This window comes from Stegostoma tigrinum, chromosome 10 (genome assembly GCF_030684315.1).
Source record: "Stegostoma tigrinum isolate sSteTig4 chromosome 10, sSteTig4.hap1, whole genome shotgun sequence".
NCBI lineage: Eukaryota > Metazoa > Chordata > Chondrichthyes > Orectolobiformes > Stegostomatidae > Stegostoma > Stegostoma tigrinum.
The window spans coordinates 92,096,634-92,117,459 of NC_081363.1; the positions used below are offsets into that span (position 1 = coordinate 92,096,634).

Sequence of the window (20,826 nt, forward strand, 5' to 3'; positions counted from 1 at the left end):
AAAAGGGAACACACTTTCAAGGTGAGAGGAGAAAGATTTTTTAAAAAGGCTTTTTTGAACAAAGAGGGTGGTTTCTGTGTGAAATGAACTTCCAAAGGATGTGGTGGGTGCAAGTATAATTACAATATTTAAAAGGCATTTGGATAGATACATTAATAGGAAAGTTTTAAAGGGGTATGGTCAGGAGCAGGCCAGTGGAACTAGTTCAGTTTGGGGTAATGGCAAGCATGGACTGAAGGGTCTGTTTCTGTGCTGTATGACTCTGACTTTAAGAAATAATAGAGGCAATGAGCACACACTCACTGAAAAGATGCTGAACCTTGAGGTCAGTCAATCATTGCAACCAACTCTGGTCAGGAAGGAAACAAGGGCCCTTTAAAGTGTGACTACAAATTTACTGTAGTCGTTCATTGCGAAAGAAAACGTTTCCAACTCCCAAGTCCTCAGTGCAAAGCAGTGACCATTCTGACCTAAACACGCGGGACATTTGTGCCAATATTCTGGCGGTAACCTGGGACTCTCGCCGCCTGAAGCCTGCAGCCCTTTTCAGTTTACTGCAAAATGCATGACCAATATGTTCTAATTCGGAGCTACAGTTGTACACATGTGGTGATAAAGCCTCCCAAGCCACACTAACCTTCACTGTCTCCCCGATTTCTTTGTTTCTTTACCTGCTCCGACAAAACCGACATTCACCCACTGACGTCAGTCAAAATGATGCTGCGCCTGCATACAAACACCGGCCGGTACGTTGCTGTTCTAAGGGTCTCTGGACACGAAACGTTAACTCTGATTTTTTTTTCTTTCTTCACAGATGCTGCCAGACCTGTTGACCTTTTCCAGCAACTTCTGTTTTTGTTCCTGATTTACAGCATCCGCAGTTGTTTCGGTTAAGATTGATCACCAGCCGCCGCACAGCCCCGCCCCTTGCTGTTACCGATTGGGTGGAGGTCCGACCTTTCCAGCTCGGTCCTCCAGACCCGCCCCTTTCCTTCTATTGGACCGAACCCGCCGTCAATCATACATGCGCTGTTTTGTGGTTGGGGGAGAAGTGTGGTTCGTGTGTCCCGTTTCCCCTGCTGTTGCTCAGCTTTTGGTGTGAGGGTTCACTGTGAGTTGGGGAAGGAATGTGTCTCAGTTGTTCTCGTCCATGGTTCGCAGCGCCTAGACTCGGAACATAAGGTCCTTTACATTTTGGAGTGAGTTAGAACAACAGGAGTGCTGAAAACGGGCTGTCAAGATTAAGTTTTCAATTTGAAAATGATTGTGGCCGTGATCGTCCGAGAATGGCCTTTGAGTGATAATCCTGTTCCTCTCAGTGTAAGCCAATAACAGCAAACATTTGTATGGAACGTTTCAGATATTCATCGAACTTAAATGTTTAAAACATTGAATAAAATGGTTTATTTTACATTGTGTATCTTAAAGAAGGTTAGAGAGGTTTAAGGAGGGAATTCCAGAGCTTGTAGTCTCCCCAGCTGAAAATGGTGAATGCTGTGTTTGGAGTTTTGGAAAATGTTTGTAGCAAGTGTAGATTGCCTACAGTCTGGAAACAGGCCCTTCGGCCCAGCAAGTCCACACACCCCCTTGAAGCATCCCACCCAGACCCATCCCAATCCCCCTGAAACCCACACACCCCTGAACACTATGGGCAATTTAGCATGGCCAATCCACCTAGCCTGCACATCTTTGGACTGTGGGAGGAAACCAGAGGACCCGGAGGAAACCCACACAGACACGGGGAGAATGTGCAAATTCCACACAGACAGTTACCCAAGGCTGGAATTGAACCCATGTCCCTGGCGCTGTGGGGCTGCAGTGCTAGCCACTGAATCACCGTGCCGTCTTCGGTCTTAAGAGCGGAGTAGTTTAGGAAAACTGTAACAGACAGTACAACAGCTGTACAGGAGGTGTCTGCTGCCGGAAACAATGTAATGGATACTGTTCGGAGGACAGGTCAGTCGAACTGAAACTTTAACTATGATTTCTCTCCACAAATGTTGTCAGACCTGCCGAGCTTTTCCAGCAAATTCTGTTTTTGTGTTAATAATAGGTACTATATCATGCCCTGACAAACTGTCACTGATTTCTGGCAAAGAGTTCTTGGTCTGCTCGATACTTACTGGTGTTCCAGAACAAGGTGTTGACTTCAACACAGCATTGTAGACAGGCACATTCAAGGTCTAGGACTTCATGATGAGGAATCACTAAAGCTTGGGGGGACACTGCTGCCAAGGTGCATTGGACAAAAGCTACTGTACAGGGCTTCCTGCCAAAGTTAAATGGGTGTCCATTCAGTTATTCGACCCTCCTGATGCCTGGAATGCATATAAGTACAGGTTGGTGAAGTAATTGATGCCTTTGGTTTGTTTGGATGCAGACATAGAGTTGTGCTGCATGGACACAGACCCTTCAATCAACCCATCCATGCCAATCAGATATCCTAAATTAAACTACCCCCATTTGGCCCATAACAAAACCCTTACTCCTTATGTACCCATCCAGATGCCTTTTGAATGTACTTGCCTCAGCTTCCACCATGTCCCCGCTAGCTCATTTCATACACGCACCACTTTCTGCATGAAAACATTGCCCTATGCCCCATATATTTACTTCCCCTTCACCTTAAACATATACACTCTTGTTTTGGACTCTCTCACCCCATGGAAAAGACCTTGTTTATTTACCCTATCCATGCCCCTCATGATTTTATAGAACACTATAAGGTCACCCCTCAGCCTTTGACACCTCTCTGACAATTATACCCCACCAACCCAGGCTATTCAGTCTCAGCAACTGTGGCAACATCATTGTATTTTTTTTCTCAACCCTTTCAAGTTTTGCTCAATATCCTGCCTGTAGCAGGGAGACCAAAAATGCACACAGTATTCCAAAAGCGGACTAACCAATGTGCTGTGAAGCAGCAATATGACCTCCCAAATCTTATACTCAATGCAATGACTAATAAAAGCAAGTGTAGCAAACACCTTCTTCACTATACTGCCCTTAGGTTCATCTGAAGCAATTAGCTCAGGCATTTGGTCTTCAAAATTATGAACCTCATCTTGAATGTCAAGTATGGTCCAGATACTTGTTAGCTTAATCCTTTATCACCATTAATTTCAGTTTTACTAGTGTTCCATGATATCATGAAAATTTAAGTGAGTCCCATTTTGTGATTTCACAACGCAGCCTTTTGTCCAACGTCAACATGAATAGGAGTATATACCCTTGAGTTTAAGGTTAATTTCAGTGTGACACCTCGGAATTCAAATTACTTTTGCAAAGTTAATTGTAATTCAGAATTCACAGAGAATGTAAAAGTATGTGAATAATATGATTGGTATCCAACAATCATAATTATTAAAAACTCACAATCCAATTTTTCATGCTATTTTACCAAATGTATTATCAGGCATGACATGCAACATGAGTGTTGGAAATTTGTCAAATGCAGAGCCTGACTAAAGTCTGAGACTTTAGAAAAAAGTGTATGAAGTCTGAAAACTAGGTCAGTTTCTGGCTCAACCTTCACATGAATTGACATTGCGTTATTCGAATGGGCTGTATATCCCACAACCACTAGTTTAGTGTAAGTTGTCATCTCCATTAGTTAGGTAATGTATGTTTTGTTGATATGCTGCTGTCCACAACTGAACTGCATTTGTGATATACACATATCTATGCATACACACAGACACACATACATATAATATATACATACATACAAGACTTTTTTTAAAGAATAAATTTTTGGACAAGGAAAAGGTCTGCAGCAGAGTGGGGGCATTGGGGTAACTGCTCCCGAAGGGAGGAGTGATGGATGACACAGGGAACTCGGTTCGCTCCACAACCAAACCAACTGAGTACAATTGATTTAGGGAAGTGGTGTTGAAGGATCCGAGAGAAGTTGCTTCAGTGCACATTGGTCTTGGTAAAAACTATTGCTGCTATCCACCAATGGTGAAGGAAGGCAATGTTGAAGGTCGTCATTGGAGATTGAATCACAGAATTGCTGCAGCACACAGGGAAACCATTTGACCATAATATCTGCACTGGCCTTCAGAATGAGAATATCTCACTCAATGCCATTCTCCCGCCTTCTCCCTCTCACCCTGTACATTGTTTCTTTGCAGCTAATTCCCTAATTAAATAATTTGATTCATGAACAAAGATTATGGTCTGCTTTGTGGAGGATGGATTTGAGTTGCTTACTATTTTTGGAGCTGCACTAATTCACCCAAGTGGGGAGTATTCCATCACATTGCTGACACATGCATTGTCGATGGTGGGCAGACCGTGAAGTCACTGTAAATTTCCTCGCCTCTGACCCATCATAGTCACAAAGTTTATATGGCTGGTTACGTTCAGTATGTGGTCAAAGAAGATACCAAGATGTTGATACTGCAGGATGCAATGATGAAAATTCCCTTGATTGTCAATGCAATCTCCTTAGATTCATTCCTGTTGCAGATGTTCATTGCCTGGCAATTACCTGTAATCATTCCAAGACTGGATCTTGTCAAAGTCTTGCTCTACATGGATATAGAACATTTCAGTGGTTAAGGTGAACTGAATAGCCTTGAATATTGTACAATCATCAGGGAATATCTCCATTTCTGGCCTTCTGAAATAGGCAAGGTCGTCGATGAAGCAGCTGAAGGTGTGTGGGCCGAAGACACCACCCTGAGGAATTCTTGCAGTGACGTCCTAGGGCTGAGATAATTGGACTCTAGTAAGCACAATCATCTTCCTTTTTTTGTTAAGGAGTACTCCAACCAATGTAACATGTTCACATGAATTCAAATTGTGGTCCTTGATACGACAGTCCATCCAATGCTTCCTTGATATCACAGGCAAACATTTCCCAGTTTTCCCCCAGTCTGATGACAATGGTATGCAGTGAGTTGAAATGAAAGGTTGAATTCAGTCCTACAGTCAGAGTACCTGAATGGTCTCTCCCCATTCTGAAAGTTCTGGTGCGCCTGCAGATTGACTTACCGTGACCCTTTCCCGGCAGTCAAAGCAGAGTTTCCGCTGTGACTATGTCAGTGAATGCCCAGTTCAGATGGGAATGCAAATCTCTTTCCACATTCCTTACGTTTCCATGGTTTCTCTGAGTCAACAGTACATTTATGTTCTGATCAGCTTCATGATCAGCTGAATTCTTGTCCAAACGTAGAACACGTGTATGGCTTCTCACAAAGTGAACAATGATGTTTCCTGCAATGTTCAAAATCCAGGTATATTCAGGTTATTATGAACTGGTTGTCTGTTACATTCTGATCTGCTGTTTGGGTTGAGTTTCCCAACTGCACATCCAATCATGGAATCCTTACAATGCAGAAAGAGGACATTTGGCCAATCAAGTTGGCACCAACCCATCGAGAAGCATCTGACCCAGATCCACCTCTTCACACAGACCTACATTTAGTGGCGGCATGGTGGCTCAGTGGTTAGCACTGCAGCTTCACAGCGCCAGGGAACCGGGTTCGATTCCCACCTCGGGCGACTGTCTGTGTGGAGCTTGCACATTCTCCCCGTGTCTGCGTGAATTGCCTCCGGGTGCTCCGGTTTCCTCTCGCAGTCCAAAGATGTGCAGGTTAGGTGAATTGGCCGTGCTAAATTGCCAGTTGTGTTCAGGGATGTGTGGGTTATAGGGTTCTGGGTCTGGGTGGGATGCTTCAAGGGGCGGTTTGGACTTGTTAGGCCGAAGGGCCTGTTTCCACACTGTAATTTCCCATGGTTAAACCACCTAACCTATACATCCCTGGAATCAATGTGCAATTTGACATGGCCAATCCACTGCCCTGCACATTTCTGATCTGTGGGAAGAACCCACGCAGAGATGGGGTGAGTGTGACACTCCACACAGTCAGCCGAGTTAGGAACCCGAAGCCGGTTCCCTGGCCGTCTGAGGCAGCCGGGCGAAACATTGAAACACCGTGCTGCCTCCCTCTAATATTCTGTGCAGCCTATTAATCTGAAATTTAAAAAAGAACTGGAAAAAGGAATGCAAGAGAACACACAAAAGCACAAGCATATTGTGAAATGGAGTTGAATGAAACTGGAAATTTGTGGGGCTGGTCGTCGTGAAGTTTGTCAAGAAAGCTGCTGGATTGTCGTTCGAAATACAGCTCGTTCACTCCCATTGGTTGGGGGACCAGCCGCTCCGTGCAGCCATCAGTCCCGCCCCTCATTCACTCCTATTGGTTGGTCTAATTGATTGATAGCCTTCTCCACCGATCCAGCGGCATGGGTTACAGTCACTTTGAGCATGCACTGACCACACAGGAAGCCGACAAATGGCGCTTAGAGCGGTTTCTTTGCCTTTTGGAATTGTGGGTTTCTTTGCGTCCATTCGCCAGTATGACTTGGTATTTGCATCTGAAGCAAGAAAAAAGATCGAGAGAGTTACAGCATTATTCAGGTGAAGGTCTCTCTCCAACCAGCAGCATTTATGAAGCTGAGTGATAATGGGAACTGCAATGCTGGAGAATCCAAGATAACAAAGTGTGGAGCTGGATGAACACAGCAGGCCAAGCAGCATCTCAGGAGCACAAAAGCTGACGTTTCGGGCCTAGACCCTTCATCAGAGAGAGGTCCTGAGATGCTGCTTGGCCTGCTGTGTTCATCCAGCTCCACACTTTGTTATCTTGCATTTATGAAGCTGTTGGCCAACTGACAATGACAGAGCCAACGTTTTGCTGGAACAGAAAAAGAAATTGCCAGGGAAACGCTGGAGGTGAGGCAGCATCGGAACAGAGAAAGGAGTCATAATTTTAAATTCAGTGGGTCCTTGTCAGAAATGAAATTGTTTCAGTTTATTTCAGTTGTTCTGCTCCAGTTTGTATTTTGATCAGAGCTCGATTTTTGACCCAGAATCCCACACGAGTCAGGATGCTGTCGATCTTCATTAGCAGAATACCAACCCCAACTTAGATATTTCACATTTTGAAAAGCATTGTCCATCCATACTGATCCTTTCTCTGGTCAACAGACTCGAAACATTAACTCTGACTCTTCTTCACAGAGGCTGCGAAACTTGGTCAGCTTTTCCAGCAACTTGTTTTTGTTCCTGATTTATGGCGTCTGCAGTTCTTTAGATTTTTTTGCGAAGGGTCACTGGACCTAAAATGTTAGCTCTGATTTATTTTTCTTCTTCACGGATGCTGCCAGGCTTGGTGAACTATTCCAGCAACTTTTGTTTTTGTTCCTGATTTACAGCATCCACAGTTCCGCCATTTTTAAAAAATTATTTTGCATGGTATCTGTTCTCTATCTATCTTCTACCCTCCACACAGTTTCCATTGATGTTTACTGAGGATTTCCTGTTAGTACCAAGGACTGTAATCGAATCGGGGAGGCGGTTACATTGCAACTACATCTGAATCTTCTCCCAGATGAGAAAGAGCTCGAAAATTAATCACAGTTTCTGAAGTGTCTATAAATTACAAACGAATTGAATATTTTAGGCCATTTTTGGGATGAGAGAACTGGAAAACACTGCCGGTGGTTTAAATCTGAAAGACTAATCGTGAATTCGAGTGACAATCAGCAAATCAGGACACAGTCTGATGCACCCCGCCCCCCCACCCTAACAAGATCACCAGAGGAATGGGGAGGATTTCTTTTTTCATTAAACTAGGAGACAGGGGCAACTGCAGGAGGTTGTAATCACTGGGAAGGGAGCAATGGGAAAAAAGGCACATAATTGGGTCGGAGAAAGAAGATCTCACCGTGAGGTATTGAGGTACTCACTTTGAAATATTCCACTCCTGGGCATGACTGTGTTCAGGGCCTGGAAGCTGTGAAATGGAAGTTTGCTCTGAACTGGGCAGGAATTCGAGTGTGAGTGACAGGCCTGTGGGGATATTGACCCTGGGGTTTCGAATTTTGAGGGTTTTTTTTAGCTCTCTGGCCCTATACTGGTGAGGTTGATGGATTTCAGTTCTCTACAAGTATTAGATATTTTTCATTCCCCATTTTTTCTTGCTGTTTCTCCCATTCCCTCTTACAGCATGCAGGCTCTGGGTGTCTAGTGAATGAGAGACCATGGCCTACCTCAGCGTTGATTTGGGTGTGCAGAAAGTATTAGGTGGCAATGGCAGATCCTCCTCCCTATATTGTCTGACAGGGTAGAATCTAATCACTCTCCGTCAGCAGGGAACCACACAGCCCGCAAAGTCTGGGGTTAGTTTCTTTGGAGCAGAGAAAAGTGAGAGGAGACATGATTGAGATGTGTAAAAACAATGAGGGACATAGACAGAAGAGGCAACACGAAAAATTCCCCTTGTTAGAGGGATCAATGACCGGGGACATGAACTGAAGTAAAGGATTGAAAGTTTAGCAAAAATAGGAGTCTTTTTTTCACCCAAAGTGTAGGGGGAATCTGGAACTCATTGCCTGCAAATGTGGCAGGTGTAGAAATCCTCAGTACCATTAAGAATTATTCAGATGTGTCCTGGAAATGCCAAAGAATTGGCAATGGGCCAAGTGCTGGAAAAGGGATTAGAGCAGTTAGTCTGTTGGTGTTTTGACTGGGACAGACTCAATGGGTCGAAAGGTCTCTTTTGTGGCTTTGGCTATGTGTACCCTGAATTCAACCACATCTGTGGGAACAGAAACTGGGTGAATGTTCAGGTCAGTGAGCAAGCGGTGGAAGTGACAGTGAACAAAAGGAATGAGTGGGTGAAGAGCGAGAAATATTCACTGACAAAAGGGTTCACATTGCAAAATCAAAGGGGATGATGGTGAAAAGTAAAGAGATAAAAGAAGTGTCCAGATGAAGTGTGACGAGGCCGTGAGCAATCCCGAATGCAAAGTCAAGACAATCAGTGAAAAAGCATAAAGAAAAGGACCAGATGAAAACCATTTAGACTGAGGTGAGAAGATTTTCTTTTAACCCAGAGAGTGGCGAGCATGTGAAATTCTTTACAACAGGAAATGGCTGAGTCGAATACACTCACTGTATTCCAGGAGGAGTTAGATATTGTTCCAAAGGCCAAAGGGATCGAAGGATATGTGGTTCCTGACCTGGACGGTCGGTCATAATCATACTAATGAGCAGAACAGGCAGGAAGGGCTGGTGGTCTGGACTTGCTGCTATTTTTGAAGTTTCTATGATTACCAGAGAAATGGGGAAGAGTGACCGCAATAAACAGGGAGCTGGGAACCACAGCAGAATGTATAACTCACTGGGAATGGAGAAATGTGAAAAAGACATGGGATGGATTCAGAGAATGAGTACAGAGCAGAAAAGTGCTGTTCTGCACCAGAAATGCCAGACGAAGTGTGCGCACCAAGGTCCATCGCGTATCTAGAATCTGTGTTTACAGGGCCAAGGGGATAGTTCGGGAGGAACAATTTTGGATGCGGAACAGGGCAGGCGGTCATCCAACACCAACCTTACCCCCGACCCCCGCCGCCTAACAGGTTACGGAGGATCGTCTTGGTCTGTCCCGGTCCTGAACAGGACTGGGTCAAGCTTCAGGAAGTTGCCAGCTCATAGGTGGCTCTGTCAGATGGGCGGAGTTGGAGTGATTCAAGGAACAGGTTCTGGGCGATATAAAAGCAGGCATCTTCCCTGCTCCTCTTCTGGTAAGTGGGACCCAACTGCATGTTAACAGTGGGGCATTTAGTGACGGTAATGCCATTGAATGTCAACGAATTGTGATTATATTTTGTCTTATTTGAGAATGCTTGCCATTTATATGGAGCAAATGATACCTGTCACTTGTTAGCACAAGCCACAATATTGTGCAGTTTCTTTTTGTGTGTTTGGACTTGTACTCCTTTACTGTGTCTCCGAAATCTTCTCTCTCCACAAGGCAAGCATCATTTCTGGATGCTCTTTCTCTTTGCAGGGAAAAGAAAAGTAACCTCTAAAAACATAGGATAGAAGTGCTGACTTGATTTGTTCTTGGAGCTGTCATCCAACTCCTGTGTTAAGCCTGACAGACAGACTAAACACGGAAGATGTTTCCACTCGTGTGTGGACACACAAAAAATAAACCAGATACGAGTCACAAATGAATTGATTGTACAATTCAGAAATCAGTTCTTTGACTGAGTATAAAACAAGAAGCTGTTGGAAATATTCAGTCTCAATGATAACATCTCTGGCTTGAGAAAAAGAGTTAATTTTCCCTTTCTGTGGACTGATGCAAAGAAGTCATGTAATATAAAGTGCATTTCTCTCTCAACTGTTGCTGAATATTTCTTCTTGTTGATTGAGTCTGCTTTTGTTCATTCAAAGAGTGCTGAGACGATGAAACTCATTGCAGGAAGTGATTGACATCTCAGTCTCTTCTGAAGTTCGTGTGTAATATTTCACGCTTGCCTGAACATCTTAAATTACTGACATATCAGCACAGTCACCCCACAAGAAGACTCTTCACACTTCAGTGTGAGAACGGATTTATTTAGTTTTCCTACCTGGCATCATTCAGCTTTGAAATCTGAAATGATTTTATCACCAATAAATGCATTCTTCTTGCGGGGCGAAATTCAAATATTCTACACAGGAAAGGTGTATATTTTGTTCGCCTTACCCGTTGAGTGTGTGTTCATATATCTTTGTCCTGCTGTTAATTAGAAGCAGAACAGACAGGGACCATGCACTTGTATCAATGGATTCCTTCATCTTTCGTCCGAGCATATTCCTTCAGATCATTGTTACATCAATATTGCTGCTCAATGGCAACGTTTCTTTCCCAGCATTCTGGGCGGGAACGCACTTGCCCAGATGACAAAGTGTGGAGCTGGATGAACACAGCAGGCCAAGAAGCACCTGAGAAGCACAAGAGCTGACGTTTCAGGCCTGCACTAGTTATGTAGGATTCTCCAGCATCTGCAGTTCCCAATATCTGTGAATGTATACGCCCACTTGTGCGCGCGCAATCTGAAGTGTTTCAAACATGCGCAGTACCAGAAGCGAAGGAGAGCCGGAGGAATCGAATGAGGGACCAGCGCGATAAGGATTTGAAAGGTGAAAAATAGAAATCGAGTGAGTGAGTATTCCACGAAGTGGGCGGAGAGGCTCTATAAAATCTGACAGTGGCCACCGTCACTGAATTGAAAAATACCGATCCTGGTTTTGTCACGTATAGACTGGAATTGCTGAATTCCTTTCTTTGCCGGACATGGCTGGGTGCTGCCATGTTTATTGGGTCAATGTTATCTGAGCCGTGTGTGAGTCCACCATTTTTATCCGCGGCCGACTGAAAGCGGAGCGCGCGCATGTTCTTTACTTGTTGGGAACGGGATGAGGGGAAGGCGGGCAGGATTTACGAACAGCAACTTCAAACCAAGAGAAATGTTTTTCTTTTCCTGTTCTGAATCTCTATCCTGGATTGATCGTGATGGAATTTACAATCTTACAGATCAATGTTTAGCAGAGGAATTGGCAGACTTGAACCTGAAACCAAACTGTGTAAGAGGAACGCGATTGATGAGGATCTGAATACTATCAGCATCTGAATGTGGTAGCGTTCACGTATGTATGTGTGTGTCTGTGAAAAAAAGATTTAAGATATCAGAAATTGAGATACACTGTCTGTTGTTAGATTACACCCGATTAGCTGTTTTCAGTTCTCAGACGTTCTGTCAGGAACGAGCTAACAGCCATGGAGTGGATGTAGCACAGAATTCTCTGATTGATAACTTAACCTGTCGGTTTAGAATAAAAGTGCGGACTATTCAGTCCATGCCAACTCTCCAGAGCAATCCAGTCAGGCCTATTCCCTTGTTTTATCCGTGTATCTTTGCATATTTCTCTCAAATGCTGGTTCAGTATTTATTTGAAATCAACCAAGATCCAATTTTCTTTGCTGACTAATTCATCTATTTTATAACCTTCAAATATCTTTGCATGTGAATCCCTCAGACTCTGCACACTCTTTAGCGTTGTGTCATTGACTCTTCCTATCCCTTCTGCTAAAATACATCACTTCACTATGGGAGAGGTATCCCTGGAAATTGATTAACAAGAAATATTTTTGATCAAAGTTTTGGGAATATGATTCGTGACTGATAGCGGAGCTACAGAGAAACTGTTTCCACTGAGTGGTGAATTGAGGATGGGCAGTAACAGTCTGAACACGATGTCAATACCAGCATATTTTCAGGTCATGTTTTCCAGATCCTTATACCTGTTTGATGGTGCAGGGACTGCAGAATTTCACATTCAATCTGGAAGGTTGGAAACTGTCAAAGTGAAAGAAAGCTGCTGTGCCTTCAGGTCCTGTGAGCTCCATTAGAATGGTGCAGTAGTCCATCAGGGCAAACTGGTACAAAGGATGATGTCATATGAGCTGGAGAGATAGATACAGAACTGGCTTAGCATCGAAGACAGAGTGTAACAGTGGAAATATACTTTTCAGAATGGAGGGTTTTGATTAGTGGTGTTGCACAGGAATCAGTGCTGGGACCTCTGCTGTTTGTGGTCTACATAAATAACTTGGAAGAAAACGTGGCTGGTCTAATCAGTAAGTTTGTGGACAATACAAAGATTGGCAGAGTTGCAGATAGTGAGAAGGATTGTCAGATGAAACAGCAGCGTATAGATCAGTTGGAGTTACGGACAGAAAGATGACCGATGTAGTCTAATCTGGACAGCTGTGAGGGGATGCAATTTTGAAGGTCAAGTACAGTTTGAAATTATAGAGTAAATGGCAGAACTCTAAGGAATATTGATATGCAGAAGGATCTGAATGTGCAGGTCTCCAGGCTACTGTAAGTGACAGTGCGGGTAGACAATTTAATATAAAAGGCCTTTGGCATAACTGCCTTCATTGGAAGGTGCATTGACGATATGGACAGGCAAGTTTGTAGAACTCTAGTTAGGCCACACTTAGAATATTGCATACAGTTCTAGTCACCACATGTGGATGTGGATGCTTTGGAGAGGGTACAGAAAAGGTTTCCCAGGATGTTGCCTGGTATGGGGGAGCTTAGGATTGAAGAAATGTTGGAAAGTCTTGGTTTGTTTACACTGGGATGCAGCAGGTTGAGAGGGTGACCTGAGAGAAGTTTGTAAGATTGTGAATGGCATGGACAGAGCAGCATGTATGAGACTTTCTTTTCCCAAGGCGGAGGGGTTCAATTACTCGGGGACACAAGGTCATGCTGTGGGGGGAATGTGTAAAAAAGATATGCGAGGCAAGTTTTTCACACAAAGCTTGCTGAGTGCCTGGAATGTGCTGCCACAGGAGGTGATGGAAGAAGACACAATAGCAGCATTCAAGAAGCACCTGGCTGAATACATGAACAGGAAGGGAAGGGAGGAATCCAGATCCTGTGAATCAAGACAGTCTTAGCATGGAGGTGCAGAATATGCAGGCATAGACTTGGAGTGCTAAAGAGCCTTTTCCTGTGCTACAGTGTTCTTTGTTCTTAACAGAGGATTTTGACTGGGCTGTGAAGTTAAAATGAAACTCATGGTCCAGCTTGCAGACTGCATGGATTTTTTTTCTGCAGAATAATAACCCAATCTGCATTTGCTATTCACAATGTGGAGCGGGCCCCATCATAAGCAGTGAGGACAGTAATTAAAATGTGTTAGGTACAAATGATTCATCATTTATTTTCATCTTGCAAAACCTTGAAGATAGCCTGAAGAAAGATGTGTTATTTGCAGAGTAGGTTATATGATACAGAAAACCATTGCCAAAGTATTACATTATTACTGAAATATAGGGTAACATAAACTCTGACTGACAGAATGAACACAGTCCCTATTTTTTCAGCAGGTTTAATTTTCAATAAAATGTATTCTGACATAATGAGCAAGTGAATAATCTCTTCCCAGTCTGAATCTGCTGCTGAGATTCCTGGAAGTGAAGGTTTTCCCATGCACCACCTGATCTCATGTTTCTGTCCGGTGAGTTTGGGAGAATCTGTTAAAACTCTGTTTGAATTACTGGCAGATGAAGCCCATCTCCTTTAATGCTCTCCATATTTCTCACTTTTCTCACGAAGGACACTTTTATGCAGCTCCAGATTTGGCAGCGGGTTCCTTTGCCTGTTGTTTAATACTGAACCAGTTCTATTTTCATAACAATCCAAGAGCTTTCATGGTCGCATTGTCCATTTGTCTGCTGTATGAATGGTCAGATTTATACAGTCCTGTTTTAAAGTTCTGCCTTTTTCTCTGTGGGTCACATTTTCTTCTTTCTGTTTGTCATTCATTTTACAGGAAGTTGGAGCATTTGCAGTCAGTGAACTCAAATGTCACTTCAGATTCTGACCGAAATGTTGAATTCATCATGTCTTGAATATCGTCAGGCTTTGATCATGGAAGCCAAAACCAGTGTTTGCACTGAGAAACCATGGAAATGTGAGGGCGGTGGGAAGGAATTCAAATATCCATCTTGCCTGGAAAGTCATCAGTGCAGTCACACTGGAGAGAGACCGTTTGCCTGCTCTGACTGAGGAAAGGGATTCATTTGATCATCCAATCTCCTGACACACCAGCAAGTTCATTATCAGAGAGAGGCAGTTCATCTGCTCTGAGTGTGCAAAAGGATTCACTCGCTCATCCCATCTGCTGACACACCAAGTTCACACTGGGGAGTGACCTTTTAAATATCCAGACTCTAGGAATTGTGAGAAAAGTGATGGGATATTAGTTCTCCAGATATGTGTTCACACTAGTGAGAAACCATTCAGATGCTCTCACTGTGCGACTTGGTTCAAGTGATCATCTGAACTCGCAATACACCACCGCATTCACGCTGGGGAGAGACTGTTGATCTATTCCATTTGTAGAAAGCGTTCCATTCACTCATCTGACCTTCTGAAACACCAGCAAGTTCATTCTGATGAGAGACCTTTTAAATGTTCAGACTGCAGGAAATGCTATAAATGTTCTGGAGAATTAATGTCCCATCAACGTGTACACACTGATGAGAGACCAACAACATAGTCTTACTGTGGGACTGAGTATAGATGAATGTGTAGGCTCACTGTACACCAATGAATCCACACAGGGGAGATACCATTCACTTGCTTCAAGTGCAGGAAGGGATGCACCAGATCATTGTACCTGCTGAAACACCAGCACGTTCATTCTGACAAGAGAATGTGGGAAATGCTATAAAGATTCTGGAGAATTGGCCCCCATGAACTTGTTCATGTTCTTGAAATAACTTCTGAATGTTCAGATTGCAGAAAATGCTTTAGAAGGTCTCATCAATTGATGATCCATCAAAGTGTTACACAGGTGAGAGACCGTTCCAGTGCTCTCACTTTGAAACTGGGTTCAGGTGATCATTTCAACTCATTGTATGCTAGTGATGTCACACTGGAGAGAGATTGTTTGCCTGCATTGACTGTGGGAAGGGATTCACTCAAACATACGACCCCCTGAAACATGAGTGAATTCACAAGTAACCACAGTGGCTGCACTTTTCTATTAATTATATTTGGCAATGAGCACATTTCATTATTGTCTGTTTCTACTGATGTTAAATTGACTTTCCTTCAAATATAAGTTTTTATTTTATGGATAAAAGTCAAATAAATTAGCTTTGTGTTTAACACAAAACTTACATTCTGTTTTCAATTGTCTCAAGCACAAATTAATTTCGTCTGGCCTTCTTGGCGAGAGGATTCACATACAGGAGCAGTAATGTCCTTCTGTAATTCCACAGGTCTCAGTGAGACCATAGCTGGATTATTGCATGCAATTTTTGTCTCTTTATTCTTGTGGAGGAATGCTTTGGCTGTGGAGGGAGTACAATGAAGGTTGACCAGAATGATTCCTGAAATGAGATAATGGGAACTGCAGATGCTGGACAATCCGAGATAACGGAGTGTGGAGCTGGATGAACACAGCAGGCCAAGCAGCATCTTACTGACATGTGACTAAAGACGGAATCAGTATTCACTCGAGTTCAGAAGACCAGAACCGTGGGTCAGACTTTAAGGATATGGGCTAAGCCATTTAGGACTGAGATAAGACGTTTCCTCACCTCTGGAATTATCTGCCACAGAAAACACTTGAAGCCAAAACATTGAATGTATTCAAGAAAGATTCCGATATAATTCTTGTGGTGAAAGAGATCAGGGTATGGAGAGAAAGCAGGAACAGATGGATGATCAGCCATGATCGTGTTAAATGGTGGAACAGGCTTGAATGACCAAACAGCCTACTTCAATTTTCTTTGTCACTGGTTATTATTTTCCCAAATACTTTTTTTCTCTTCTGATTATCACGGTGCTTTCCTCCCCTTTTTGCTGCTTAACTACTTAATCAGTTTTTTAATGTTGTAAGTGTTCCCTACTGTGAAGTGTGATGAAAAGTATTTGTTTAACTCTCATGGCTCCCCATTATCATCATTTACAAACCTCGTTCTCTAAGGGGCCGATGTTCACAGTTCTCTTCTCTTTTTATCTTTTGAAATACTTCATTGACCACAAAATGTTTTCTCCTGTTATGGTTATTTCCTCCGCTTTTTGCTGCTTAACTATTTTTAGTGTATTTTTAATGTTGTAAGTATGCCCTACTGGGAAGATTGATGGAAAGTATTTGTTTGACTCTCCTGCCCTTTCCTAGCTCCTCAATGTTACCCTTTACAAAGCTCATTCTATAAGGGGTCGGTGTTCACAGTTCTGTCCTCTTTTTGTTGATTGAAATAATTAATCGATCACAATACACATTGTTCTTCTATAATCATCTATAAGTCCTTGTACAGCAGCATTGTGAGAGAGTCCTCGCCACAACAGTGTATAACAGTTTAAGAATGTCCAACATTGTGAAAAAAGGCAAAGTTCATCAAAGCTCAAAGCTTTTTGTCTTGCTCACTTCAGTTCAATCACAATAAGCACTAATGGAAAGGGAATGAACATTTTATACTGTATGACATGACCGCTGACTGGGTGATTGTTCAAGGTATTGCAAAAAAAAATGCACAAGTTTGATCTTGACCAACAGTTAGCGACCAAACTTTGTTTAAATTTCACGCAGACAGATTGACTCTGATTTTTCAAAGTGTTACTGTAGATCTGAACTAGAGAAGGGCTGGCCCCAGTCTGGTTGAGTTGAAGGAGGTACAGTTTGCTGTATGTGTTCATACTGTTCGCAAAGAACAAAGGGCATGCATACTAATATATGTAGCTTCCAGTCCACTTATTTGTGTCACACTGAAAGGTATCTGCCAATCTTAAATTGCCAGCATAATACTCAACATGCTCAGAATTATTAATCAAATGTCCTTCAATCTCAGAATCATAATATTGGGCACTGTTGATGTTTGAGTGCTGTAAGCACAAGCTGGCTGGCTAATGTGTTATTTGTTGTGAAGAGACAAAAGGAAATGCTGTTTGCCAAAATCTACCAACCTTTAGGTAGAGGTGAGGAATGGTGCAGAATGTGATCGTTAATATTAGCTCGCAAGTGGAAAACTGGTGGACTGTTGCACTGAAGAAACAATTCCTATGAAAGATAATGTGGGAACATCATGCTGATAAGTCAGTCGCACATAGTGAGGGGATGGGCAGTGGGAGAATCCACAGTAAATGTATAGCCTGAAACACAGAGCTAAAATACATGCATGATTGGAGGCAGTGGAAGCTCGACAATAGCAGAGAGGTGATCAAGGAAAGCAAGGGTCATAAAGCCATACAGACGGACAGAGTTACATAGATTTACAGCACAGAAAGTGTGCCCTCTGCCCACGATTCCAATGCTAGTCATCAATCACCAGTGAAAGAGAGCAATAAATGAACATGGATTCAGATCCCACAGCAAAGGTGTCAGTCCAGATGCAGAGACGTGGAATGTCTCCCAAATAACAGAGCACAACAATAAAAGCCCTAAATTATAAATGACTCATTAAAAAAATTTAGTCCTGAAACAGTCTTATTGAATTATATGAATAAACTGGGCTTCTCCATTCACACAACCAGACAATTGGCCACTTGTTCTTGCTGCAATCCTAATGTGTATGAATGAAACCAAGAAACAAAGCCCTGTTCGTTGCCATTGAGAAATTTGAAAGAACCTCTTTGCTGTTTACTCAATAGCACTAACAATAAATCATATAATATTATGGGCTATATTAATGTCTCTTTTAATCTGTCCTTCCACGTTCAAATACTTACGCACAGAGATAGTCATTCTATCCCAGGTCATTCTATCCTTTCAACCCCTTTAGAGTTGTGCCCTTTTATTTTATATTGTTGATGTACATTCATCCCATCAAAATGACTGATGTACATTCATCCCTTACACTTCTCCACATTGAACTTCATCCACCTCTGATCCACACACCCCACTAACTTTACAAAAGTTTACAAAAAGTCATGAGAGACGTTCATTGAGTGGAGAGTCGGGTGGAAATGTCAATTACTAGTGGACCCAAATTTAAGGCAACAGGGTATATGTTTAAAGGAGATGTAAGAGGGGAGCATTTAGACAGACGGCTATTAGTGCTTGGAATACACTGCCGGAGGAGGTGCTAGAGGCGGATATGTTAGATAGATGAATAGGCAGAGAATAAAGTGATATGGATTGCACAGGGACAGAAGGGTTTTAGTTTAGAAAGGCATTAAGTATCAACACAGTCTTGATGGCCCAAAGGGCCTGTTTCTTTGTTGTGTTGTTCTTCTTTCTACCGTTCTGCTCACATCTTTCTCTGTTTCTGAATCCTAACTTATGCACAAATATTGATGCTGTTCCCTGTAGTCCTCTGTTTAGGGCAGTAATATATATTTGGAAAAACATGGGTCTCAACATTGCCACCGAAGGAATTTCAATAGGTTCATTCATCCATCCTGAAAAATATCCATGTGCCACAGTTGTATTTCCTTTCTCTCAGCTAGTTTTGCACATGTATTATTGTTACTGTATGTGATTTTAACCAAAAACATAAACTCACGGGTCAGCTCGAGAACATTGAGTCACATACTTTCTGGAAGTCTTGGACAAGCATGAACTGTATTCCTCTGATCAATGCCATATTTCATATGTTCAAAAGAAAAAGCAGGTCATTAACAGCAAGTTCACTAACATCATGTTTCCTTGAGAAATAGCTACTTCTCATGAATTGACTGATTTTTGCTCATGTGATTCTTTATTTCGCCTTCACTGTTGTCTCTAACAACTTTCCAAGTAACTGAAGTAAATCAGCTTGGCTATAACAGTTGGATATATTCTTGCAACTTCTTTTTAACAAATGACTGATCTTTGCAATTCCCCTGTATTCCAGCACTATCCTTGATAAAATTACAAATTCAGTGAAGTTTTTCATCACTTCGAGCAGACTTTGTAAGGAGACATGGAGACCCCCAGTGAAACAGTTCTCATTCTTCCATGTGGCTCACCATCTCAGAAGAGACCAATTTTGGAAAAGCCTGATCAGTATTTTCTTGCCGCTGAATGCCACAGGATTGTTACAGCTCCACTTGTCTCACGTTCAAAGCCATTTTCAAAACTTAAACACAAGCACAAGAATGAATGTAGAAGGGGGAATGTGCACTGAGCACATTCATCTAACTAGTACATGGGAGAATAAGGAAGATGTGATCCTCATGTCTCTTTAACCTGTCATCGACAACCCTATCACATTGTAAACCTTGTGTCTTATGTTCTTCCTGCTTGCTTTCCAGGTAAACATTGGATTTGCCATTGGCCTGCATTGGCATGGAGCACTTAATTGACCTTGAATCTAGCCAGGCTGAGGCAGCTGAAGGTGAGACAAGGACAGAAGCAAAAAGAGATGCACAATAGAAATGTTGTGATTCAGTTGATTACATGAGGAATGAGTGCTGTGAGTTGCAGCCCGAGTTTCCCAGGATTTACTGTGATTGGGTTGGTGTTGTGTTTTTTTTAAAATTGAACATTTTCCTCAAGCGTGACTTCCTTTTTTTAAACCATACTGACTCTGCCTGGATCCGCCTGTGCCACTCATAAACAAAACATTTCACTGTATTTCAGTACAAGTGACAACAAATCAATCCAGCCATCCCTCTGCATCAGTCCTACACTGTCTCTGTTCCTGGGATCTTTCTCTGTATCAGTCTCTCGAGGTTTCCCTTTCTCTCTCGCTCGCTCTTTCTTTCTCTGTCCCTGTGTCTCCCTGGGGGTTTCACTCTATGTCTGCCTGTGTCTCTCCATCACACTGTCTCTTTCCCTGGGGATTTCATTTTCCATCTGCCTGTGTCTTTCTATCCTTCTGTCTCTCTTCCTGGGGGTTTCATTCTATCAACATGTGTCTCTCTATCTCTCTGACTCGCTCCCTGGGGCTTTCACTCTCTGTCTGCCTATTTCTTTCTATCCCTGTCTCCGACCAATGGCCTATGAACCCATCCCCACTCTGTTCCCCCAGCAACAGCCTGTGAACGCAGGCACAGACTGTCCCCCGAGCAACGGCAATGTAATCTCATCCCCCTTTGTCCACTGAACAACGACCTGTGAACCCATCCCTACTCTGCCCCAGCAAAGGACTGTGAAGCCTTCTTGGTCTATTCTGCTAGCAACAGCCTCTGAGCCCATCTGCTCTATGTTGCCATAGCTTTGGCCTGTGAACCCATCCACACTTTGTTCCCCTAGCTATGGCCTGTTAACCCATCCCTACCCTGTTCCCTCAGCAATGGCGTGTTAGTCTGTCCCCAGTTAGTTCCTGTAGCAACATCCTGCGAATGCACCCCAATCTGTTCACCGAACAGTTAACTGACCCCATCTCCAAATCGGTCTGAAACCAATAGCCTGTTATCCCATCACTACATTGTTGCCTGAAGAACAGCCTGTGAACACATTCCCACACTGTTCCTGTAGTAATGGCCTGTTAACACATCCAAATCCTGTTCCCCCAATAACTGCCT

General features: G+C 42.9%; 1 protein-coding gene across 7 annotated transcripts in view; it reads right to left on the reverse strand.

The window, feature by feature from the left end:
* LOC132210095 (probable G-protein coupled receptor 139) overlaps positions 1-945 on the reverse strand; it is a 67,166-nt gene extending 66,221 nt beyond the window's left edge. For 5 of the 7 annotated variants that reach the window (XR_009446293.1, XR_009446294.1, XM_059649446.1 and 2 more), the window contains exon 1: positions 638-945. Coding sequence is in view for 2 of the 7 variants with exons in the window: in XM_059649446.1 (XP_059505429.1) it covers positions 638-692 (55 nt within the window). In the remaining 5 variants the exon portion in view is untranslated. The remainder of the gene's footprint in view (positions 1-637) is intronic. The other 2 variants (XM_059649450.1, XM_059649445.1) reach the window with 1 other exon arrangement.
* Between the last annotated feature and the right edge of the window lie 19,881 nt (positions 946-20,826).